The following is a 27,022-nucleotide window of genomic DNA, read 5'->3' on the forward strand; positions in this document are numbered from 1 at the left end:
CTTTCAGGCATTTTACACTTGAGATAGTAGAGCAAGTAGAAATGTCCAGAAGACAGTTGGAGGTGAGAGGTAGAAGGCAATACTGGAGGCAGAGATCTAGGAATTGCTAGAAAGAGGGTACAGGCATAGCTCTAGAACTATGTGAGATTACTAAGGGCTGGAATTAGGTAAAAGGGGTGAGAGGGCTGAGGAATAAACCCGGAGATCTAGCATGTTCAGAGGGATTGATGGGAAGGAGAATTTTTGAAGAAGACAGAAGGACCAATCAGAGAAGTACAAGTCAGTGCAATGACTAATAACGGCTGATAAAACTATTGAACAGCAGACCCTGGAATTCCTCTTATGGGACGGATATGTGTTACGAAAACTTTGATGAGCTGCTAGGGTAAAAGTGGTGAAAGTGAGGACATAGACACCTGGAGACAAGGAAATAAAAGAGCCAGTTAAACTGGCCTGCACTCCAAATGAGGAATTTGAGGCTGGGGGTGGTGGTGGAGCAAAGAGAGGAGTGGGGAGAGGAAAAATGGGGAATGGCTAGGGAACTTGGTGCATCAGCTGAAAGATTTTTACAAATAAGGCCTTTTAAAGTGGCTTGCATTGCTCTCTTTAAGGCTCTGCAGTTTCCCCAAATCATTGCTTCTTGTTGTTAGTTGCTGTCGAGTCGATTCTGACTGATGGCAATCCCATGTGTGCAGAGTAGAGCTGCTCCATGGGGTTTTCAAAGCGGTGACTTTTCGGAAGCAGATTGCCAGGCCTGCGTTAAAGCCTGGTGTGAGTGTTAGGGGAGATGGAGAAACAGGGGAGACTTAGTTTGTGAGGGGTGAAACAGGGGTCCAGCACGTAGAATGGTGAGGTGATCCATGAACTAAAGACATTCCATAGAAACAGAGGATCAGAGCCAGTGGCCTGACAACATAAGTGCAAAAATTTGTGAAAACTGGAGGACGGCGTGGACTTTCAGCAGGCACGGGATGAGGCTGCAGCCAATTTCATCCAAATCTTAAGAGACATGCAGACTCCAGCTGACATCTGTGGAACAATCTTATGATGGAAGACTTGTTATTAAATATTTATTCTCTCTGAGTGAGCTAAATATGTTGGTGGATTTTATAAGAATGAACAGGCATGAGGGAGCCCTCAATGAATTGGTTTGGAGATTTGATAGGTTGGAGGGAGAGAGAGCATGGATCTTAATGCAGCGTTAAGCCATGTTGCACATGAACCCTACTAGTCCAGGCAGGTTACCTAGTAAGCAAGGTTAGCACAGGCTTAACCTACTAATCTGTGGTGGGCAATTTCACATGGGTTTCACCACATCTTTGTGCTTTGTGCTTGTGTTTACCTTGCTTACTCTATAATCCATCCCTGTAAGGCACTGTAAATTTGAAAAGAGGCTGGATTCTGTAGGAAAGTGCTGTGGGGTTGGGAGAGAGACGGAGGTCAGCTATACCTAGAAGCAGAATCTTTGATGTGGTGCAAAAACTTGAAATTGTTCACTACAGATGATCTGGTAAGCAAGGTAAACACTGTGCTTACCTTGCCTCCTTACCTGTTGGTTAATCCACCACTGTCTACCTGGGCAGGCTGCCCACTTGTGAGTCATTAGTTTAAATTGTCTGCTGGAGAACATTTCCAGGTCTTTTCTTGTCCTTTTGCTCATGAGTCATTGTTTCTTAGAAAACTTTTGCCAGTCCCCAAAGGTTCCTCCTGAGCTAGAAGGATGTAACCTGATAGAGATGGTTGCTGTAGAGCAAGAGGTTGGAGGCCTCCCAGATCTTCTCTCACTGCTTCTCCTAGAGCCTCGGTGAAGGTTTGCAGCCTCACTAAAGTCAGGCTGGGGATGGATGGGGCCAGGAACCCGGAGGACCGAGCTCCCAGGTTTCATGCCTGGAGAAAAACTGAAGCTAAGGGACTTGGCTAAGGCACTGCCCCAGGTCTCTCTACCTTTTCACCAGAGATTGATGAGACATTTTCTCTTATTAATTTGTGTAAGTCACAGACTGTGTGTGTATATACACATCTGTGAGCAATTTAGAAATTCCGGTTTACATTGGGAGAGGCTTATGATAAATAAAATTCGTAAAAGCACCTAGCTTAAACCCTCTCAAAGTAGATTTCTTATCAACAAAATAAAATGATGGCTTTCTTCCAGTTATTTCAGAATAAAAACTCTGTCTGGCTCTCTCAGCTTGCCCAAAGAAATTAGAAATAAAGAAAAAGAGAGGGGAAAAAAACCCCAAAAAACTGGCTTTCTCAAGTGCCTGGGTTTCTACAATAATCACTGGATATGCTGGAAGAGTGTGAAATCTATGGACCCTATATTTCTTATCTATAAATGCTAATAAGCATTAGAGAGTTAGTGGTCCTTATATGTAAGACATCTAGAGGTGTTTATCTCAGGTTGAGGAGGTTGGTGTGATATTGCTACAGATTATATTTCTCAAAGATGAGCAATATCTCCTATTCCACATATTCTTACAATGTGACTTTGCCACTCCTCCCATTGAAAGGTGTGTGTGTGGTGGGGGGGCAGGGGCTATGTTCCCTCTTCCACTGCCCCAACACTGGGCAGGATTTATGATTGTTTCAACCAATAGAGTATGACAGAGCGATGTATGTGACTCTTGAGCCTAGGTCATAAAAGGCAAGGTAGATCCTCCTTGTCTTTTGGAACACTCAATTTGAAGCCCTACACTCTCAGGTAAGAAGTCTTACTACCCTGAAGCCACCAAGCTGTTAGGAAGCCCAGGCTGTATGGAGAAGCCTTGTATAATTGTTCTGGCTGATAGCCCCAGCTGAGATTTCAGCCAACAGCCAAAATCAAATGCCAGACCTGTGAGTGGTGATGCCTCCAGGTGATTCTAGGTCCCAGTCATTGAGTCCTCCCAACTGAGACCCCAAACATTATGGAGAAAAGATAAATTGTCTTTGCTGTGTCCTGTCCAAATTCTTTACCCATAGAACCTATGAGTGTAATAAAATAGGTTTGAGGGAGTATGTTACATGGTAGTAATACTTGGCACAAATATGAAACCAAGAGCTGTATCCACTCCCTGAGTCCTCTGAAATATTTTGTTGGAGAGTTAGAGCTCCTTGTAACACGCTATTTGAAAACTTCCAGACTAACCAATCTTCAAAGATTCCAAATTTGTCACCATGAGTCAGAATTGACTTGACGGCAACTAACAACAACAATAAACCTGGACTGTAATAACTTCATCAAGGAAGAGAAGTATCTTGCCCAGGACCCATTTATCAAAAAAAGGATGATGGCCACTCACAGTTCCAAGGACCTCAGTTAACAGAATTAGGACTCTTCACTGGTTCAACAGTATTTTTTTCAGAGCCTACTGGGTGTAAGTCACAGTGGTAAACACTGTAAGAAAATACAAAAATAAATGAGTCTTGTTTCCTGAAGCCATTGGGTCTCCGACTCTGGAAGGAGAGATAACATAGGTCCTAAAGTAACCATAGGTCTCCGGGTAGCACAAACATTTGCGTTCGACTACTCATCTAAACGTTGGCAATTCCCCAGCGGTGCCAAGGAAGAAAGGCCTCGCGATCTGCTTCTGTAAAGATGACAGCCAAGAAAACCCTATGGAGTAGTTCTACTCTGTAACACATATGGTTGCCATGAGTCAGAGTTGATTCCACAGCAATGGGTTTGGTTTTTTTTGGTAAAATAACCATAATACAAGTGATAGTGCCCTAATGAAGCAGGTACAAAGTGTTGGAGTAATTCCAAAGAAGTGCTGAAACTCTTTTTAAAGTCTTAGGTGATATTAATCCAGAGCCAAAACTCAACTGGAATAGACAGAACTGAAAATAGAAGGAGCATTCCTATAAATATCTAATAGACTTTGAACCCCTGTCTAATCAATTAAAATGTATGAATAAAGTATACTTTTTTTTAATTGCCGGGACTATTTAAAGCATTTATAGGGCCTTGGAAAACATTTTATATACTGTTTTGTTTTATTTCCTGTATCCAAATCCATCCAACGTTATACATATAAGAAAAAATGTGTAGGATTCTAAACATTTTAAAACAATCCTGAATGCATCTTTCATTTTACAACAGTTAATCATGATGTAGTCAATGCTATTAAGAATACCAGTGTTGGTATTTATAGTAAGGTTTTTGAGTCTTAGGGCATTTTGACCTAAGTTTTTGATCTGGTTTGTATTTAGAACACTCAATAGTCACTAGCAGCTTCTGAGTTAGGGAAAGCTATCTGAGAAAACTGGTCCAGCTGGTTTGCTATACTTGGGATTTGATTGTCGTAATAATATGGTTGTTGGTAGAATTTGAAGGACAACAAATTAGCCTGATTTTCAGAAAGTGCATTAAGGGTCTTTTATTGGGAGTCCCACTATTAAACAAGTCCCACCTCCATTTTTTAATTTTTTTGCCTACAGCAAACAGCAGCCTTAATTAACATGTATCAGGTAGTTAAGGGCCATTCTTCGTATTTCCCATTTGACATTAATTCAGTTTGTTTGAGAGGTTATCTGGACTTAACAAAATATGTATAAAGGCAAATTTTTAGATTACCGTTAACTGAAGCTGAACCTCTAGTTCTTAATTTAACCGTGAAGTATGAGCTCATTTAAATACTTCCTCACTAAAAATAGAGGCTGGCAACGCCATGTCTTTGTTTCTGGATGCATAAAACCAACTAAATCTGTTAGCATATTGAAATCGTTACACTTGAGGCCCAGAATGTGAGCACTGGGAAAATCTGTGAGTCACACCACCAGAGGTTAGAACCTGTGGAGAGTTAAGAAACAAATGCTGAGTTTTCTAATGTTGAGCACATTGACTTTCTATTAGAAAGACACACAGAAAAGCACTGCCCCTGTGAAATGACACTTGCTTTCTACTTAGCATTGTTGCACGTGACCTTTCAGTTTTTTGTTGAGATTGGTTAGTCCACAAAGTACTTTTCATAAATTAATTAAAATCACTAAGAGATATAGTTTACACATACAACTCAATAGGCACAAATGGAACTCATCAATTGTTTCATATATCTGTGGGCATTTATTCCTCAAATTTGCAGTGAATAACACTTCCTGTTTCTGCATTGGCTTTGGGTATGCTTAGTCTAAACAAGCTTATGTAAGATGTTTATAGCTGTCCAAATGTTAATCAGAAAACCAGTTGCTTTTGAGTCAATTATGACTCACGATGACCCATGTGTGTCAGAGTAGAACTGTGCTCAGTAGGATTTTCAATGTTTTTTTTTTTTTGAATAAAGTATACTTATGCCGGAGCTTTCTTTCAAGGCATCTCTGGATATGCTCAAGCCTCCAAGCTTTCAGTCATCAATGAGTGTATTAACCATTTATACCACCCAAGGACTCTAAAATGTTACTTAGAATATGATTTTAACAAAATTTTCCCACATAATCCATGTGAGATTATAATAGAATCCTAAGAATCTTTGCTGTTCACATTGAAGAATGTTATAATTTTTTCCCCGTATTAAAATCACTGCTGGAAAAGAGTCCACAAAAGCTGCTAGAACTAATAGAAGAGCTCAGCAAAGTTGCAGGGTAAAAGATCAACACACAAAAATCATTGGGTTTCTATACACCAACATGGAGAAATCTGAAAAGAGAATCAAGGAAACAATACCATTTACAATAGTACCACACAAAAATAAAACACCCAGGAATAACCCTAACCAGGGATGTAAAGGGATTATACAATGAAAACTATAAAACTCTCCTGCAAGAGAGGCATAAATAAATGGAAAAACATTCCATGCTTATGGATTGAAAGACTTAATATTGTGAAAATGCCAATACTACCCAAAGCAATCTATAGATTCAATGCAGTCCCGATCAAAATCTCAACACCATTCTTTACAGAAATGGAAAAACTAATCCTCAATTTTATATGGAAAGGAAAGAAACCCTAATTAGCCAAAGCAATTTTGAAGAAGAACAAAGTAGGAGTCCTCATACTTCTCAATTTCAAAACATACTATACAGCTACCATAATCAAAACAGCCTGGTATTGGTTTAACGATAGACACACAGACCAATGGAATAGAATTGAGAGCCTAGAAAGAAATCCATATGTCTATGGACAACTGATTTTTGACAAGGGTGCTAAGTATATTCAATGGGGGAAGGAGGAGTCTCTTCAACAAATGGTGCTGGCGAAACTGGTTTTCCACATGCAGAAAAATGAGACAGGACCGATACCTCACACCATATGTAAAAACTAATTCAAATGGATCAGGGACCTAAATGTTAAAACTAAAACCGTAAAGTTCCTGGAAGAAAACATACGGGTGAAACTATGAAGCCTAGTCTTTTTAAATGACAGATTATTAAATACAACAACAAATGCATGAATAGCAGGAGACAAAATAGATAAATGGGACCTCATGAAAATGAAATACTCATGTTCGTCAAAAGACTTTATCCAAAGAGTAAAAAGGCAACTCACAGACTGAGAAAATATCTTTGAGGACCATATATCTTACAAAGGTCTGATATCCAAAATATATGTAAATATTCTACAACTTAACAAAAAGACAACACAATCAAAAAGTGGGCAAACGACAGGAACAGACACTTCACCAAAGAGGATATTCAAGTGGCCAACAAGCACATGAAAAGACGCTCATTGTTATCAGCCGTTAATCAAAAACAAAAAACCAACCCACTGCTGTCGAGTCAATTCCAACTCAGAGTGACCCTAAAGGACAGAGCAGAGCTGCCCCATAGGGTTTCCAAGGAGCACCTGGTGGATTTGAACTGCTGACCTTTTGGTTAGCATCCATAACTCTTAACCAGTACAATGCTAGGGTTTCCTCATTAGCCGCTAGAGAGATGCAAATCAAAACTACAATGAGATACAACTTCACCCCTACTAGAATGGCAATGATTAAAAAAAAAGCAAACAAACAGAAAATAACAAATGTTGGCAAGTATGTGGGGATATAGGAATGCTTATCCACTGCTGGTGGGAATGTAAAATGGTACAACTGTTGTGGAAATCAGTATGGAAATTACTAAAAAAATTAGAAATAGAAACTACAACATGACCGAGAAATTCCTCCCTAGGGACTTAAACATAGTGACTCAGACATATGTACACCCATGTTTATTGCAGCACTATTCACAGTAGCAAAAAAGGTGCCAATCAAGAGATGAATTGATAAAGAAAATGTGGCATATACATACAATGGAATACTACTCAGCCTTAAAGAAAAATGATGTCCTAATACATGCTTTACCGTGGATGAAACTTGAAGACTTTATGCTGAATGAAATGTCAAAGACAAAAGGACAAACATTTATGGTCTCATTTGTCATTTATGAAATGACGAGAATAGGTAAACACAGAAAACAATGGTTAGTAGTGGTTACCAGTAGTGGAAGGCAGGGGAAGGAAAGAGGGAATCATTGTCTTGGAAGTAGTGAATTTTTGCCTATGGTGATGGGAAAATTAGCATTGACTAAACTGTGTAATGGTTACACAATTTGACAATAACTGATATCATTACTGTAGTCAAATTGTGTAACCACTGGGAAGAGCTGCCTCCTCAAAATAGAGTCACCCTTAGTGACATGGATGGAGTAAAGCATTCAGGACTTTCGTTTGCTGATATGGCATGATTCAAAATGAAAAGAAACAGCTGCAAACATCCATTAATAATCAGAATGTGAACTGTATGAAGTATGAATCTAGGGAAACTGGAAGTTGTCAAAAATGGAATGGAATGCTTGAAGATCAATATCCTGGGCATTAGTGAGATGAAATGGACTGGTATTGGCCATTTTGAATCAGACAATCTTATGGTCTACTATGCCAGGAATGACGGATTGAAGAGGAATGGTGTTGTGTTCATCTCCAAAAACAACATTTCAAGATCCATCCTGAAGTACAAAGCTGTCAATGATAGGATAATAGCCATACGCCTACAAGGACGCCCAGTTAATATGACTATTATTCAAACTTATGTGCCAACCACTAATGCCAAAGATAAAGAAATTGAAGATTTTTACCAACTTCTTCGGTCTGAAATTGATCAAATGTGCAATGAGTATTCATTGATAATTACCGTTGATTGGAATAGGAAAATTGGAAGAAAAAAAAGAAGGATCAGGAGTTGGAAAATAAGGCCTTGATGATAGCAACGATTCTGGAGATCACATGACAGAAATTTTCAAGACCAATGACCTATTCATTGGAAATACTTTTTTTTCAACAACAGTGACTATACATGTGGACCTCGCCAGACAGAATGCATAGGAATCAAGTCAATTACATCTATGAAAAGAGATGCTGAAGAAGCTCAATATTATCAGTCAGAACAAGGACAGGGGCTGACTGCAGAATAGATCATCAATTGCTCTTATGCAAGTTCAAACTGAAGCTGAGGGAAATTAAAACAAGTCCACGAGAGCCAAAGTACAACCTCGAGTATATCCCATTTGAATTTGGAGACCATTTCAAGAACAGATTTGACGCTTTGAACACTAATGACTGAAGACCAGACAAGTTGTAGGATGACATCAACGACATCATACATGAAGAAAGAAAAGGTCATTAAAAAGACGGGAAAGACAAAAATGTATGTCAGAAGAGAGTCTGAACTTACTCTTGAACGTAGAGTAACTAAAGCTAAAGGAAGAAATGATGAAGTAAAGGAGCTGAACTGAAGATTTCAGAGCGGCTCAAGAAGACAAAGTAAAATATTAAGTGAAATGTGCAAAGACCTGGAGTTAGAAAACTAAAAGAAAGAACATGCTTGGCATTTCTCAAGCTGAAAGACCTGAAGAAAAAATTTAACCCTTGAGTTGCAATACTGAAGGATGCTGTGGGCAAAATATTGAATGACACAGGAAGCATCAAAAGAAGATGGAAGAAAGAGGAATCATTGTGCTAAAAAGACTTGCTTGACGTTCAGCCATTTCAGGAGGTAGCATATGATGAAGAACTGATTATGGTACTGAAGGAGGAAGACCAAGCTCCACTGAAAGCACTGGAAAAAATGAGGCTGTAGGAATTGATATCCCGCCCTTCTTCATATGTTCCAACTTCTCGGATTACTTGCTCAGCATACAGATTGAATGGGTATGGTGAAAGGATACAACCCTGATGCACACTTTTCCTGACTTTAAACCGCACAGTATCCCCTTGTTCTGTTCGAATGACTGCCTCTGGGTCTATGTACAGGTTTCTCATGAGCATAGCTAAGTGTTCTGGAATTCCCATTCTTCACAGTGTTATCCATAATTTGTTATGATCCACACAGTCAAATGCCTTTGCATAGTCAATAAAACACAGGTAGACATCTTTCTGGCATTCTCTGCTTTCAACCAGGATCTATCTGACATCAGCAATGATATCCCTGATTCTGCACCCTCTTCTGAATCTGGCTTGAATTTCTGGCAGTTCCCTGCTGATATACTGCTGCAGCCACTTTTGAATGATCTGCAAAATTTTACTTGTGTGTGATATTAATGATATTGTTTGATAATTTCTGTATTCAATGGGATCATCTTCCAGTTGGTTGGCCAGGTACCTGTCTTCCAAATTTCTTGGCATAGACGAGTGAGTACTTTCAGTGCTGCATCCTTTTGTGGCAACATCTCAATAGGTATTCTGTCAATTCCTGGAGCCTTGTTTTTCACCAATGCCTTTAGTCCAGCTTGGACTTCTTCCTTCAGTAACATTGGTTCCTGCTCATATGGTACCTCCTGAAATGGTTGAACATTGACCGATTCTTTTTGATATAGTGACTGTGTAGTCCTTCCATCTTCTTTTGATGCTCCCTGAGTTGTTTAATATTTTCCCCATACCCCACTGCCGTTGAGTTGATTCCAACTCATAGCAAACCTATAGGATAGAGTAGAACTGCCCTATAGAGTTTCCAAGAAGCACCTGGTGGATTCGAACTGCTGACCTCTTGGTTAGAAGCCATAGCACTTAACCACTATGCCACCAGAGTTTCCATTTTTCCACATAGAATCCCTCAATATTGCAACTCAACGCTTGAAATTTTTCTTCAGTTCTTTCAACTTGAGCAATGCAGAGCATTTTGAAGAACAGAGCATCAGGATTGGAGGAAGGCTCATTAACAATCTGTGTTATGCAGATGACACAACATTGCTTGCTGAAATTGAAGAGGACTTGAAGCACTTGCAGATGAAGACCAAAGACCACATCCTTCAGTATGGATTACACCTCAACATAAAGAAAGCAAAAATCCTCACAACTGGACCAATAAGCAACATCATGATAAATGGGGAAAAATCGATGTTGTCAAGGATTTCATTTTACTTGGATCTGCAATCAACACCTACGAAAGCAGCAGTCAAGATATCAAAAGATGCGTTGCATTGGGCAAATCCACTGCAAAAGACCTCTTTAAAGTGTGGAAAAGCAAAGATGTCGCCTTGAAGACTAAGGTGCACCTGACCCAAGCGATGGTATTTTCAGTTGCCTCCTATGCATGTGAAAGCTGGACAATGAATGAAGAAGCCAAAAAAGAATTGACACCTTTGAATTGTGGTGCTGGAGGAGAATACTGAATATACCGTGGACCGCCAAAAGAACTAAAAAATCTGTCTTGGAAGGAGTACAACCAGAATGCTCCTTAGAAGCAAGGATGGTAAGACTATGTCTCACATACTTTGGACATGTTGTCAGGAGAGATCGGTCCCTGGAGAAGGACATCATGCTTGGTAAAGGAGAGGGTAGTGAAAAAGAGGAAGACTCTCAATGAGATGGATTGACACAGTGGCTGCGGCAATGGGTTTAAGCATAACAGTTGTCATGAGGATGGTACAGGACTGGGCAGTGTTTTTGTACATAGGATTGTTATGAGTCAGAACCGACTCGATGACACCTAACAACAACAACAGGAATTGATGAAATACCAATCAAGATGTTTCAACAATCTGAGGCAAGGCTTGAAGCACTCGTCTATGCCAAGAAATTTGGAAGACAGTTACCTGGCCAACTGACTGGAAGAGATCCATATTTGTGCCCATTACAAAGAGAGGTGATCCAACAAAATGTGGAAATTACTGAACAATATCATTAATACCACACACAAGTAAAATTTTGCTGAAGATAATTCAAAAACTGTTGCAGCAGTTCAACAGAGAACTGCCAGAAATTCAACCTGGAGTCAGAAGAAGACGTGAAATGAGGGATATCATTGCTGATGTCAGATGGATCCTAGCTGAAAGCAGAGAATACCAGAAAGATGTTTACCTATGTTTTATTAACTGTGCAAAGGCATTTGATTGTGTGGGTCATAACAAATTATGGATAATATTGCAAAGAATGGGAATCTCAGAGCACTTAATCGTGGTCATGAGGAACCTGTATATAGACCAAGAGGCAGTTATTTGAACAGAACAAGGGCATACTTCATGTTTCAAAATCAGGAAAGGTATGTGTCAGAGTTATATCCTTTCACCATATTTATTCAACCTGTATGCTGAGCAAATAATACAAGAAGGTGGATTATGTGAGGAAGAATGTGGCATTAGGATTGGAGGAAGACTCATTAACAACCTGTAATATGCAGATGACACAGCCTTGCTTGCTGAAAGCAAAGAGGACTGGAAGCACTTATTGATGAAGATCAAAGACTACAGATGTATCGATTACATCTTACTATAAAGAAAACAAATCCTCACCATTGGACCAGTAAGCAACATCATGATAAATGGAAACAATACTGAAGTTTTCAAGGGTTTCATTTTACTTGGATCCACAATCAACACCCATGGAAGCAGCAGTCAAGAAATCAAATGGTGTATTGCATTGGGCAAATCTACTGCAAAAGAACTTTTTCAAGTGTTAAAGAGCAAAGATGTTACCTTGAGAACTAAGGTGTGCCTGATCCAAGCCATGGTATTTTTAATTGCCTCACATGGATGCGAAAGCTGGACACTGAATAAAGAAGACCGAAAAAGAATTGGTGCAGTAGAATTATGCAGTAGGTTGGTGAAAAATACTGAATATATCAGGGACTGCCAGAAGAATGAACAAATCAGTCTTGGAAAAAAGATGGCCAGGTTGCTCCTTAGAAGCAAGTATGGGAAGACTTTGTCTCATGTACTTTGGACATGCTATCAGGAAGGACCAGTCCCTCGAGAAGGACATCATGCTTGATAAAGCAAAGGGTCAGCAAAAAAGAGCAAGACCCTCGATGAGCTGGACTGACACAGTGGCTGTAACAATGGGCTCAAGCATAGCAACGATTGTGAGAATCATCCAGGACCAGGCAGTGTTTTGTCACTATGAGTTGGAAACAATTTGACAGCACCTAAAGAACTGATATTAAGCTATACACCAGAAAAAAGGGTGCAATGGCAAACACAGCGTTCTATATAAATTTAAAAGAACAACAGAAGTCCAAAAAAAAAAAAAAGGCTGCAGCTGTTGATACTACTTAAAAAAAAAAAAAAAGGTACAGCTAAATACCTCATGGAATTAGTTTTCTTGGTTCAAAGGATTAGGGTCATGGCTTCATTGGTCTATCCAGCCAACTGGCCTAATGTTATCTTTAGAGTGTCTGTTCTATTTCCCAGTTCAGTGAGTACTGCTTGGGATCTCAAAAGCTTGCAAGTGGCCACCCAAGTTACAATTGGTCTCTATTTGCCTCAGATCAGCAGAGGGAGGAGGAGACCCAGGAGTCAGAGAGGGAAATGGACTGCAGTCCTAATTGCCTCCATGAACTACTATTTGCCATGAGACCCGAAGAAATGGATGGTGGCCAGCTACTGCTAGTGACTGTTTTGATCAGGAACTCAGTAGATGGATCCTGATCAAAAGGAGCAAAAATGTGGAACAAAACTTCAAATTCTTATGGAAACCAGTCTTACTAAATCCATTGAGACTGGGTGAATGATCTTCAATCCTTGAACCAAAACTACCCCCATGAAGTGGTCTTTAAACAACACTTTAGCTCAATTAATAAAGAATGTTTGCCTTGAGCATTGTGTTGTTTTGAAGAATTATCTACAGGAGATCAAATTGACAACAGTAACTCTAAAGCACAGTTGAGAACTTTAATAGGCATAAAGACTAAATTAATAGTATTAAAGCAATATGGGCAGACAGTGAGAATGGTGGCACAAAGTGAAAAAATGTAACCATTGTGACTGAACTGTACGTGTAAAAATTGTTGAATGAGTGTGTATTTTGTTGTGTATTTTGACACACACAAAAAATCACTGCTGAGAAGTTGATTTTTTTCTCTTGTGAGAGCCATGGAGAAGATATAAAATGCAAAATTTACACATCGCCTCTTTTATGTCAGTTTTCTTAAGGTGTATGTTTTCTGAGAATAGTAATAAGAATTGAGCCAACCTTTTTTTTTTTTTTTAGGGTGGATGTTTAGATGCAGTTTGAGTTGAAATAAAATTAATTCCCCAAAGAACTAAAAAATATACTAAAGAGAAAGTCCATCTTCAACTTGTTCCCAAATTTTATAACAGAAGAACTCCTGAATCAAAATAATCGAAATGGGCCAGCTCATCTTAGGCATTTGGTAATAATACCTTTGCCTAATCCCATATCTTTCATGCAAAATATTCAAATAGTTTGAAAGTACTAAATAACATTTGTGGAATGCCTCATCATATAAATGTTTATTCACACATTGCTTTTTTCAATTATGTTTAAATATGAAATCTGAAGTACAACCTGTATTCAAAGACGTACACAAGAACTAATGCAGCTTATGAATAGTTTTTCACTTTTTTCCAACCTGGGTATTTTAGATGAGATACAAACTTACATTCAGAATTATGCAGGCCTTGTGCCAGTACCGCTGTGAGTCACAAATTGACTTAAATGACTTTCTTCATATTCTTCATGTCTCTTCCACCAAACCCAAAATGCTCATATCTTGCTAGCCAACCGTCTTAGTCATCTAGTGCTACTGTAACAGAAATACCACAAGTGGATAGCTTTAACAAAGAGAAATTTATTTCTTCACAGTGAAGTAGGCTAAAAGCCCAAATTCAGGGTGTCAGCTCCAGGGGAAGGCTTTATCTCTCTGTCAGCCTTCTCATCAATCTTCCCCTGGACTAGGAGCTTCTCTGCGCAAGGACCCTGGGTCCAAAGGACACGCTCTGCTCCCAGCACTGCCTTCTTGGTAGTATGAGGTCCCCCTTCTCTGCTTGCTTCCCTTTCCTTTTTATCTCTTGAGAGATAAAAGGTGGTGCAGGCCACACCTCAGGGAAAACTCCTTTTGCATTGGACCAGGGATGTGACCAGGGTAAGGGTGTTACAATCCCACACTAATCCTCTTTAACATAAATTTACAATCACAAAATGGTGGACAACCACACAATACTGGGAATCATAGCCTAACCAAGTTGACACATATTTTTAGGGGACAAAATTCAATCCATGACACAAACGATAACAAATAACTGGATACATTTATTTAATTTCAGCGTTTGTGTCAATATTCTGAGTTAATAACAGGACCGGAAGATGGGATAGGAGAGGGTGGCAGTGGACACAGCCTTTTTCTTATCAGCAAATTGTGCTGAAATTGCCAGATGTCTCTAATCTGTTGCATTTCCTAGCTCTTGTCTCCAAAATTTCTTCAGAGATCTCTTCTAAGTTCCTGATACTCACATTCACACGGTTTCTATCACCACACTCTCCAACCCTCCTCACCTCAATAGCCATTTTTCTCCAAAGAGTTGACCATCAGTAAAATAAACGGGTCATAAATAAATACAGACAAATACGTAAGGTAACCATTTAACTTAGAAAGTTACTGATCACGATTTTCTTATGCATCAGTGGTACATAAAGTTTTCTTGCAGTGGGCTTCCCTAAACTCGCAGTGAATGAAGCTGGTTAATTACGGGAGGCCGCCTAGCTGTGCAGAACCACACTGATTCCTTTAAGTAACCACAGTTATTACCATAAAAGTATTTACTGAAAGCTGGGCTGGACAGCCAGTGTGCAATCTGATCTGGCAAATGCACAGAAATTGCACTCCAGATTACATATTAAGGCACTAATTACCCAAATGAAACTCCCGGGGCATCTTAGGTAGATGCGGTACAGTGAATTAAGGAAGGAAATAATTAGTCACAATTGCAGAAACCAGCTCAACACAAAGTGAAAGAATGCATGGTAGACACCCAGCAGCCTATTTCCTGCAGAGCACAGGGAGCCTTTGTGATGGTTTAAGAAATGCAACGACAAACATGGCTTCTAAAAACAAATAAGAAAGGGACAGATCTCAACGTTAAATTACAAAAATGACTTTATTTAAGTTATTTTCTCTTCCTATGTACTACATAGCCCAATAACAACACTTTTTATCGTGAATTTACATGAAGACAATCAACTTTCAACCATTTTCTTGACAGTCGTAGAGGTTTTGCCAGCATTTGACACAATCTGAACATGTACAGATGGTGAGAGAAAGCAAGCAGCAAAGAGGCAGAATCAGGTAGGGAAGGGGGAGGTGTTCAGAAGGAGCAAATTTATACCACATTAAAAACCAAGCATAGAAGCTGTTATTTAACTTGACCAAGAAATTAAGTTGTCCGAAGTTATATACCCCTTTTCAAGGTCTTCTGATAAAAAAAATTCCCTGGGTGGGGAGGGAGGAGGTGGGAGATGGGAGAGACGCTTCCCTCTCCAAATGAACTTAAGGATGTCACCTTTATTAATGAAAAGCTCTGCAAGATGGAGGGAGAGTGGATGTCTGCTTTGGAAGGCTGGCATGAAATTGGATCAGAAGCACATCATTGAGGCCTAAGTTTGAAAAATCAATGGCAGGTCTGGTTGAGCCTGTCCAAATTTTCTTACAATGTTTCTGAATAGACAAGATGAGAAAGTCCTATAGACCCTGAAGCAATCCCCTTGCCAACAATTGTGCTATTTTGCAAATTTCTTTTGGAAGGTTAGTATGGAACTCTACCCTGAGTTACTGAGATCCTACCAAAAATATGAGCTGTATTAATGGCATTATCACCTTCAGGATAAAGAGAGAATGTTAGTTGACTCTCGGTCTCTAAAAACAAAATTTATTTGTTCACTACTAAGGACTGCTGACAGTTTCCATGACAATGGATCATGAATGTTCACCTTTTAAATAAATACATTATTACCATTTAGCAGGTTTTTGGTATGAAATTAGGTTAGAGAGTAAAATAGACTACGTAAAGAATGGACTTTTCTTATAGTAGAATTAGGAAAATAAGCAATGAAAAAACTGCTTTTAGGGGAAATGGTAACAAGAGATACAAATTTTATTTTCTGTGTCTTGATATCAGCAATAAGATAGCATATTGCAAGAACTTAGACTTCCCTCGTTCCAGGTAACGCAGAGGAGATTTTGGGTTATTGAAACTCCTCTCTGCAAAGACAGATGGAGAGCCAGGTAAAGAGGCACCTCTAAAGGAATAAAATCCTCTCAGTAGTTATATTTTCCAAGCCTTTCTGCAAAAGCTATGCCTGCTGCACAGGATGCCACGTCAAATGGCTACACGGGAAACGTAATGACGGGAAAGGGCAGATGAGCAATAAAAATATTTTATACTTGTAAATACCAGGTTTGACTGTATCAAGAACCTCTATATTGGTGGTGCTGGGTTAAAAACAAAACAAAACCTGCATCACGTAACAAGAAACTGCACTAATTTTCTGAGATATGAACTGCTTAGGTCAGTTCTATTGGGATATACTTATATACTCCATTTCAACCAGACCATCACCAGACAATTGCTTCTTCTACATATAACCATTAAAACTGACCAAAAAAGCTTCCTCAGCATGAGCTGCCAATAGCCATAAAACCCAAAACCCAGTGCCTTCGAGTCGATTCCGACTCATAGCAACCCTGTAGGACAGAGTAGAACTACCCTATAGAGTTTCCAAGGAGTGCCTGGCGGATTTGAACTGCTGACCCTTTGGTTAGCAGCTGTAGCACTTAACTACTACGCCACCAGGGTTTCCAGCAATAGCCATAGGAGCTATGAATAAAGATGGTGCTTTTGTATTTACAGAAGCAGTTTCTCATGAATCTTATAAAGGCTGGAGAAACAGAGGGGTTGTTTCTTTTAAGCAAGAGCACTTGTAAAATACAGAACGTGATTAAGTAAATACCCCCTATACACTTAGCAGGTCGGTTAAAGGATGTTAGAAAAGTCAGCAGTTCATTTACCTGAGTGTTCCATTTAAAGGCTAAGCAGTAATCAAACGCTTTTTACTTAAGAGTGTGCACAAATAAGTACAACATTAAAAAGGGCCAGAGTCAGGAAATTTAGACTCAATTAAGTTTGACACTTTTGAATTTTTATAAAATCGAATAGAAACATCTATGAATTTTCTTTTTTAGTTAACATATAAAGTCCTAGAACTGTATTGATTTACTGGATGGTATTTAAAACCTAGGTTGGAGGTCAGCCTGTGAAATCATTAAGAAAACAAGTCAAATTCTTTTGGAGTTTTGAGCAAATTGCTACAAGTGATAAAAGCTAGTTATTAGTAATCCATCTCAGTTATGAGCCCATATGAGATTATCTATTAATGTGAGATAAAGGCTTCAGCATAAATATGATTTTAACCTGAATAGATCCCTTTTGAAGGGTGATATAGAAAATAACTATAAATTTTATCCAGAAAAAGAGTGCACCCAGTGTATTTACCAGCAGCTGCCTCAGCTTACCTTTCAACAGGTCATGCTTGCCATGTTCAACCATGGACAATATGCGAAGTTTTTGTTTGTGTTTATTTAAAACAGATAGGGTTATGTTTCTAAATACAACACATTGTTCATAATCAGGACCCCAACAATATTCTGGAATTGAATATTTTATCATACAAGAAATAGGGCCACGTTACTATTGCAAAACTTATCGTTACTATTTCATTTCAGGCCTAAATACATGAGCTATGGAAAACCATCATTTTAAAAGTTTAACACTGAACAAAACTGTGAAGCACTTTGGTCAACATAATTAGGTTATTAAGCAAATGAAAAGCACGTCTTTCCCTAATCCTTCACCCAACAATGTGCCACAAAAACTTAAAACATGATTGAGGTGCATGGATCTGTTGAGCTGTTCCTACATTCCCATTCTGTGTGTTATTCAAAGTGGCACTGAGCAAATTCACCAGGATCAAGGGGCAATTTTTAAAAGCAGCCTTTTGAAACCCCCAAATTTTCTTCCTACTTTCATAAGTCACAAAAGTTTCTTAGATCAGACAAGGGCACTGAAAAAGGTCAATGTGGATTCGATGCATAAACCAAAGTCCCTGTGATCAGTAGTACTGGTCTGGGATTGAAGTCAAATAGTGTGTCTCATTTTATTGTTCAACACAGCTTAATAGTAAGTAAAAAATTTGCCCAAGACCCACACTATGTTGGATTTTATGTGCTAAGATGAATAAAAGTTCTGCTGGTCATCAGGCAGAAATTATTGCTAAGTAAAAACCACTTAGCAATTTATTCACCTAAAAAAAAAAAAAGGAGCCATTTTAGATGAAATACTTATTTTAAGCCAAAGAGAGCAGATAGCGCTCCAGAGCTTGCATCACTAGTGCTCCCAGTATGGCCAGTCCTCAGGGAAACTGATGAATACAGAAGTAGGTTATTTTGAGCAACAGGCAGAACTTGATCACTGCCACACTGCCCAGAGGAAGGGAGAGAGCCCGAGTGGAGTGCACCAGCTAGCTATTTAACAAAGCTTTAGTAGTGAAATTTTTTCCAACCAGCGCACCCGCCTATTAAGATATCAAAGATGATTCAATTACTCAAAAAAACAGGCTTCTAATTCTATGATTTTTAAATTTAATTATCAACTAGGGTATTACAATAAATCTAGTTTCTCTAAGGTTGTTTACCAGTACTACATAGCAGTATTGAGGTTAAAGGGGGGAGGGAAGCCTTTGTGTATAGCTTTTAAATATTTTTAAAATGTTGGTAAAAATGCAAATCAGTTAAATTACAGATGATCAATTCAAGCATGCCCACCGTTGAAGACTACTGTCATCACCCACTCACAAATTCCTTGCTGAAGGATAAGTGTAACAGTCAGGTGTATGAAATAATATAATTTAGGGTTCTGTTGGGGAGGGAGATTTAAAAACAATACTCTGTGACAATGCACTTATGTGAATTTACACTCTGCAGAAGTTGTCAGTGTAGAATGAAGGACTTGGCCAATGGAGAGGGCAGCTGGTATTAAAATAATTAGCACAGATTCCTGGGTATACAACACACAATGAAAACAGAAATAAGACCCTGTACAGGTGTAAACAAGTGAACAATGACCTTGGCAAAATATTTTCATGTATTAAAAAAAATACCAAAAAAGCAAGCAACTCAAAATTTCCTCGCTTTCACAACAATGGACTGAAACAACAACAACAAAAACAAAATACCAGATGGACCCATCTGCTTCTGCCAGTAGAAAACAATAGATATATTAGGTTCCAGGACAAATAAAACCTTAAAATATTAATGCTGAAAAAAATACAAGTAAATTTTTATTAAAAATAGACATAGTCCTTACTCAATCTTGTGTACATTTTGTTTTGTGTTAAGAAGAAAAAAAACAAAATAGGAAAGGCATTAAGACTACCTAATTATTTATACTGTATTTGGTAGTAGCATGTTTCAGTCAAACTTTAAAGAAAAATAAGTTATTCTGTTTTCATTTGCTCTCGGACATCAGAAGGCAGAGTTTCAAACAGAGCGTCTTCGACAACTAAACCAGCTCGCTTCAGAGCCCGACAGTCACCCAGTTCAGGAGGGAGGATTTCAAAGTGATTGCCTTTAACATCCAAGTAGGAAAGAAACAGTAAATTTCCTATTTTCGGTGAAAGTACTGATAGGCTGTTTTTCCCAATCTTTAGAGTTTTCAGTTTCTTACAGAAGTAGAGTTCATCTGGGAGGCTCTCTACTTTGTTACAGGTGATGGAAAAATACTGTAAACTTTGTAGAACTCCTATTTCAGGTGGGATAAATCGAATGTCATTGTACGATAAGTCCAAGTATCGGATTTTGTTGCATAGGAAGAGGTGGGAAGGCAGCACCTCTATTTTATTGTGACTAAAAGACAGACGCTCCAGGCTGGTGAGTTTCTTTATATGCTCTGGGATATAGGTGATGCTGTTATGCCACAGTTTTAGCACTGTCAATTTTCTTAAGTGCTGAAAGCTAACAATTTCTTCTATTGACTTCAGATTATTTTCCTTCAGGTCCAGTTCCTGGAGGCTCAGCAGGCTGAACACAGCGTGGGGAATTCGCTCCAGGTCACAGTGGACCAGTTCTAGCTCCGTCAGATTGGCCATCTTCTTCAAGTTGTTGAGCATCACCAGCTTGGTGCCATCGTTATGTATGCACATCTTCTGGAGATGGCTGGAAACATCAACCACCGCCTGAGGGATTTTGGATACATTGCTTTTGATGGAGAGAATTTTAAGGCTTTTGAGATCCCGCAGAGACTCAAGGGTGACATTTTTGGAAATATCATGACTCAGAGAACCGACTAGGTAGAGCTCTTCCAGATTCCGGAGTCCATACATCCAGAGGGGCAGTTCCCTCATGTCATCAAACTTGACGCTCAAGACTTTCAGGTTCTCCTTCAGGAAAGATAAAGCCGCACTGTGGATTTTGACAGAGCACTGGTGTAGAGAGAGCTCTTGGAGATTGTCTAGCTGCGCAATTGTGGCTGGTATCATTACATTCTTAATGATTTCAAGTTTTAGAGACTGTAACTCTGTAATTTCAAAAACAGTGTCTGGGAGGCCAGAGAGCATGATAAGAGGCAGTTCCAGTCGGTTATGGGCGTTTGTCTGTAGCTTCTGCCTCAGTTTATCAGGAGTCCACTCGTTATTTAAGTTCAGCTGCTTTAATTTGTTCTCACTGACTTCAGATAGAAACACTGCAAATCTCTTAGAATACAGAGGGTCATACTGATCTATCATATGAAGCATAAAAGCAAAGTCATTTTTCACATCTGGAATATCATCAATTCCAGTCTCCTGCCGGACATACTCAAAAGAATATTCCCTTAGAGAACGGTAGAAGAGCCAGTATAAAGTATAAAGGCACGTCAATCCATAAATACTGACAAAGCACAGGTAGCAAAAGGAAAGTTTTGAAAACAAGTGTGCCATGGTATGATTGCAAGAAAAGTTTTTATATCCAGTCATGTCCTGGATGTCAACATTACAGTCCACAGTGAATTGGACTTTGGAAACCAGAGCACTGTTATAGGCAATGATGATCAGGAATTTTATAACCTTAAGCACAGTCTGGCGAACATACATGGCGTACAGGATATCACCTTCTTCCACATGCAGCCTGAACTTCTTCACCTTCTCAAATAAGGCCTTGGCTTGCTCACCTTCCTTTTTATCCAGGGCCCCTGCAGTGGATTTGTCAACCACAAACTTCTCGGGGATTGATTTTAAAGACTGAGAGTTGACCAGGCTGCCTTCTGGACCAGACTGGGTAGTGTTGGATCTGCTCATGTTGTTCTTCCTGTTGTCTTTTTCTTCTGAGTCCTCTCCAGATACTTCAGACAAAGCCCGTGTGGTCCAGGGGGAGTCAAAACACTTCCCCAGGATTGAGATGAAATGTTCTATTTTGGAGCTGGATCCAGGAAATTTGAACCAAAAGTTACTGCAGAGCATGAAGACCAGGGTATGGATGAGGACAAGGTAAGGGAAATACTTGGCATACCAATGGAGGGCTCGCTCATAACATATCTGGTTTATAAAACTGTACTGCTGAAGGTCCAAATCTGTCTTCAGTCCTTTCATTTCCACAGTGGCGGGGTTAGTAGCAGATGGTTTAGGTGGAGGCAGTGGGGTGGTACTGGCAACTCCTTGAGAGACATTCGAAACAGAAGAATGGTTCTGAGAAGGCTGCACTCTTTTCGGAAGGCAGATGATCTTGTCCTGCATGACCTAAAATACAGAAATATTTCCAATTATATTACTCAAAGAACTTTCATAATGTCATTAGTGCTAAGAAAGCAGCAATAACATCCAATAAATGTCCATTTCCTTTGCCTGGATTATACAACGTTCAATTCCAGCACCAAGATTTTATTCTTAGCCTATTATGTTGGAAAAATGAAATATCCAATCTTGCTCATGACACAAAACACAGGAGGCCTGTATCAGGACACAGAACAAGTCACAGCAAAATAAATATTTAGGGAAAATTCTTGTGTTTTTGTGTATGAGGAGCAAAAGGAGTGGAAAGAGGACATATAGAAGAAACTCCCATCTTTATCATCTCCCCTTTTCTTTCTACCCATATTCTGGACCATAAGTATAGAAAAATACAAATGGCTTTCATATAATAGGAATTTTACTAAGTTCTTATAAAAACCATTTCTCCAGCAAGAGAGAGAGAAAAGAATACAGAAGTGTTCAATAATAAAATGATTAAATCTAAAATCGTTATCTTTTCATGCAACATGTTACACAGAACCTCTATCCCTCTACCACTGTTTCAATTTGTTGAGAAGAATACTAAGTTCTAAGAATGTCCAGTAGTCTCATAAGATTGTGATTTGGGAAAGAGGAAAAACATTCTCTTTGCGGATGAGGTTCGATAGGAAGACTATACTTTGAGTCAATCTGGAGGAATCATCCCCAGAAAGAAATCTATGAAAAGCAGAACTGTTTACAATAACCAAAACAGTTCAGAGCAGGAGTAACAACCAAGGAGTTGACAGCAATGACATATTGAATTAATAATGCAGGGGAAAGTCTATTTGTATCTTAAAATGTCAAATGTCTAGAAATCCACAGTGTTTAGTGATTCTGCACAGCAAAGATTCAAGCCCCTTTCCAAATAGAAATAGAAACTGAGCTCATTAGAAAGTGGACTGCTGTGGCACAGGAATGTGACCACAAACTGGTGACAAGGGAGACAGACCATCAAACAGAGCACAAGTTTGACAGTAGAGTGGAGCATCTGACATTCGGCCAAGTGTCTGGTACATAAGAGACCACTAGTATATATTTGTCGAGTAAGTAAATTAATCCAGAGCTGAGACTAGTCCTCCTATTTCCAATATACCTCTAGGTGTAGAAGACACCTTTCCTAGGGATGTAGATGAGCAGCAAACTCTTATTGTGCTTAATATATGGCTGACCCTATAAGAACTTCCTGGGTGTTAACTCTTAATTGTCACATCAATACTATGAAGCAGATACTCTGATTATTCCCATTTTACAGACGAGGAAACCAAGGGACAGAAAGGTGAAGTAACTTGCTTAATGTCATCCAGCCCAGGCTACCTAAAATAAAACACATTCTCATTTTATTTTATTTCTAGGATTAAACCAAAAGGACACCAATTTGAAAGGAGAAAATTTCACTAGACGATTTATAAAGTGCTGTCCTGAAAGATAAAGCAGAAGGACACCACCTACTATAAAAATTAAAAGCAGGTAGAGAAGAATACCAAATGTGTTTGTATTCAGAGGGTTCTGTGGCTACAGAGGTGTGAGAACTGAGTCTTCAAACAGTTTTGCCACTTAGCTATAACACAGAAATAGAGCTTAGCATGCTCACCTATTTCCATATAAATGAGTCTATTTATAATTGTGAAGCCCGTGGGTGGTGCAAACAGTTAATGTGCTTGGCTGCTAATTGAGAGGTTGGAGGTTTGAGTCCACCCAGAAGTACCTCAGAAGAAAGGCCTAGTGGTCTACTTCCAAAAAATCAGCCACTGAAAACCCTATGGAGCACAGTTCTACCCTGAAACACATGGGGTCGTCATGAGTCAGAACTGACTCAATGGCAACTGGTTTATTGATAACTGTATTCATAAAGTATGTACCTCAATTCATACATCAAATATTAGTAAAGCTAAATTTCTTTAAGTTTAAAATAAATATAAATAAAAGATCTTTTTTTTTTTTTTCCCTGCACACCTCAATGGAGCATCTTTCGTATTTCTTGGAGGGGGGGTCAAGCACCCTACTTTGGAAACCACTGGAAGAGAAAATTGTAGGAGAAAGCCTAGACAAATGCCAGAATATCCTAAAGGAACATAAAAGAAAAACTAAGAAATTCAGTGGCTGGGATCACGTTTCAGATGATTTCCCACTTGTGGCCTCATTTAATACTCTTAACCGTTTGTGAAGTAGAGGGTGGAGGGTGGGAACCCACAGGGAAAAGGAATGCATCCTGAGCACATTCTCCAAGAGTGACACCTTTGAGCTAATATGTTAATATCACATTGTTAATGGTGTGATGAAAATACAGGGAAATCAGTGTGAAAACAAGATCCCTTAGAAGGTAAAAAGGCAGACACCTTCTTAAGGTGCTAAAGTCCTGCCAAGCAACCAGGTGGGCTCCATTATTGTCCCCCTGCCCAGCCTCTCCCCAAGGCTTGCTCTGGAAGTAGAAGATGGTCTACCCCTGGAGCTTGGCTGTTGTACAGGGTTTAGGTTATGCAAAGCACCAGGATGCCCAGCTGAGGGGCAAGTGGAGGCTAAAATCTAGCTTGTGTTCCCTTTGCTCACCTGTGTGCCTTTGGGGCTATGTCTACACAGTGGGAGACTTTTTTATATTTTGCACAAAGGCACCTTCTTGGCTAGCATCTGCCATGCTATGGAGGCAGGTAGTATTCTTCCCATTCTACAAAAAAGGAAACTGGCCAAGGTTCAGAGCACTTAAGCAATTTGTCCAAGTTCACATAGCTAGGAAATGGCAGGGCAGGTATTTACAAAAGGCTCTGTGGAGAAAAAAAAAAAAAAAATTTTTTTTTTTATTACTCCACAGAGCCTTTTCATTTTACCAAGCCTACGCTAGGGTGTGTTTATGTACAACAGCCCAACCTAGGTGGGTAATACAGAGATGACCTCCTCAAGCTCCTTTCAGCCTTCTGATTTTATGTTTGTTTTTAGATTTAGCGAAGATAGAATATTTGAAATGTGCCTACTCGAATCCCAGAAGAGTAAAGACAATGATTTTTTCCAAAAGCTGTTGACTAATCAGAACTGACATCTGAGTAGAAACAATATTGGAATTTAGTCACTAAGAACCATAGTTGTTCACGCTGCTGAGGAAATATAAGAAGACTCCAGCAGAGAGGCAGCTCAGAGTAGAATTCCAAAAGAATATGAAAGCAGGTATTCACTCCAGGATTATGAAAAAGAACAGGGCAAATTAGGGAGTGGGTGGAAAGGAGCCCAACAGTAAACAGTATGAAGATTTAAACAGCAAAACAGCTACAGAACAGAAGCCGTAAGAACAGAAAGGCGTGAGTTGCCCTACGTGTTTAATATAACAGCATTTCTGAACTCTGCAGCATCAGGATAAACTGGGAGAAGGATCATTGTTTTCAAAGGTACAATCAAAAAGAGAAAGAAGATGGAAAAAATAAGGTAGATGGGCCTCCTCGAAAAAGGGTAAAAGGTGTTTTTGTCACATCAATGTGAATAGCAGCAGCTTGTAAGAACTTGGGAGTTTTTGTTTTACCTTTTCTGCTTTTTTTAGAAATTCACCTGATTAAACCTATATCTCATTCTTTTTACCTTTACCCATCTTTAAAGAGTTTGCAAAGCCTGGAAAACAAATTCCAAAAGGATAACTGTAGGACTCCAAGCTGCTGGTGCTGGGCTAAGGGAAAGAGCTTGGGGTAGAAGTAAGGAAAAATCTCCCTCCCCCTTATCCAGTTCTAAAGAACACTAAGTCTCAGATCATCACCACCAGCTCATAAACAAACATGTCGCAATGCAGAAGAATGCCACTGTTTTCTTCTAGGGACAACCCTCAGATGGCCTTTGGAGGACAAAGGCTTGAGACAGAGCTATGTGGGTTTTTTTGGGGGGCGGGGTGGTGAAGGAGGAGAAAGAAATGGGGGAGGCGAGAGAAAATAATTTTTTAGAGAAGGAAGATGAACAAGAAAACATGATCCAGACTACAGCAAAATAAGAAAACTTATTCTCATAAAAGCTGATACCAGAATTCTTCTTAGCATGAAGTCACCTATGTTAAGGAAAATGTCTAAGTAAGTGTGGGAACGAAGAAGAGAGGGACAGAGAAGGTGAGTTACTAAGTGCAAGGGTCAGGTGCAGCCAAGGCAACAAAGAGCCAGCTACACTGCCTACCCTAGGTTGCAGTGGACAGGTGTGGAGGTACGAGGTAAGTCAGCAGAAGAGAAAGGAGTCTAGAAGTAAAGAAGTAGGTCAGGTAATATTGCAGGAGGTTAGAGCTGGAGCATATAATCATTATCTCTATTTTGACATATACATCCCTTTCAACCTCCCTGAACCTTTTGTAAAATCTACCACACATTCATGAACAACTTTTGTAGAAATCACAGAAAGGGACAAAATTTCATGCTTGGATCAAAGTTGTGCAGATGCAGAGAGTTTTCCTGGGATGGGTAAATGTGAAGGCACAGTAAACAAAGCTGAGATTAAGATCACCAAATCGTGTGGTGAATAACAAAACCCACTCCACACACCAACTGCATCCTGTGGAAATCTCAGCTTCCCTCCCTTGTTCAATTCAGACCCCAGCTGACCATGCAGCCATTCTGTCTCTCATCCCTGGCCACCCAGGGCTAGGTCAGTGGGTACCAACCACAAGCTTGGAAGTCCATATGATGCCCTCCATTTCAGGCCTGACAACCCCTGCTACTATTTTGGGCTCTACAATTTACTGCAATGACTCACAGATCTCACATGAAGCACCATACCTGCAATAACAGCTTTAATATGACAAAAAAGGATACAAACGAAGAGATGCCTAGGGTAAGGACTGAGAGGGGGCCCAGCATGGAGCTTCCACGTCACAAGTAGATGTGCTACCCTCCTAGAAGCATATGTTTGTCTTACCAACCAGAAAGCTTCATCTGAGCCTCAGGGCTCAGGGCTTTTATGGACCTCACAGCATGGCCATGATAGATTATACCATGTCTTGTGAGCCTTAGTCAGCACTGGGCCCCCAGGTGGTCCTCCTTGGTCAGCTTTCACTCATTAGCCTAATTATAGTCCAGCTCTCAGGAGCCC

General features: G+C 39.5%; 1 protein-coding gene across 4 annotated transcripts in view; it reads right to left on the minus strand.

Moving 5' to 3' along the window:
* LRRC8C (leucine rich repeat containing 8 VRAC subunit C) overlaps positions 1–27,022 on the minus strand; it is a 189,307-nt gene that overhangs the window by 61,486 nt on the left and 100,799 nt on the right. For 3 of the 4 annotated variants that reach the window (XM_049879853.1, XM_049879851.1, XM_049879852.1), the window contains one exon: positions 15,303–21,946. The exons of the other annotated variant lie outside the window; for it this stretch is intronic. In XM_049879853.1, the coding sequence (XP_049735810.1) occupies positions 19,673–21,943 (2,271 nt within the window). In that variant the 5' untranslated portion in view covers positions 21,944–21,946 and the 3' untranslated portion in view covers positions 15,303–19,672. Of the gene's footprint in view, positions 1–15,302; positions 21,947–27,022 lie in introns of those variants that run through there. 4 annotated transcript variants of the gene reach the window in all.

The sequence above is a fragment of the Elephas maximus genome, chromosome 3, assembly GCF_024166365.1.
Source record: "Elephas maximus indicus isolate mEleMax1 chromosome 3, mEleMax1 primary haplotype, whole genome shotgun sequence".
In the NCBI taxonomy this organism is placed as follows: Eukaryota; Metazoa; Chordata; class Mammalia; order Proboscidea; family Elephantidae; genus Elephas; species Elephas maximus.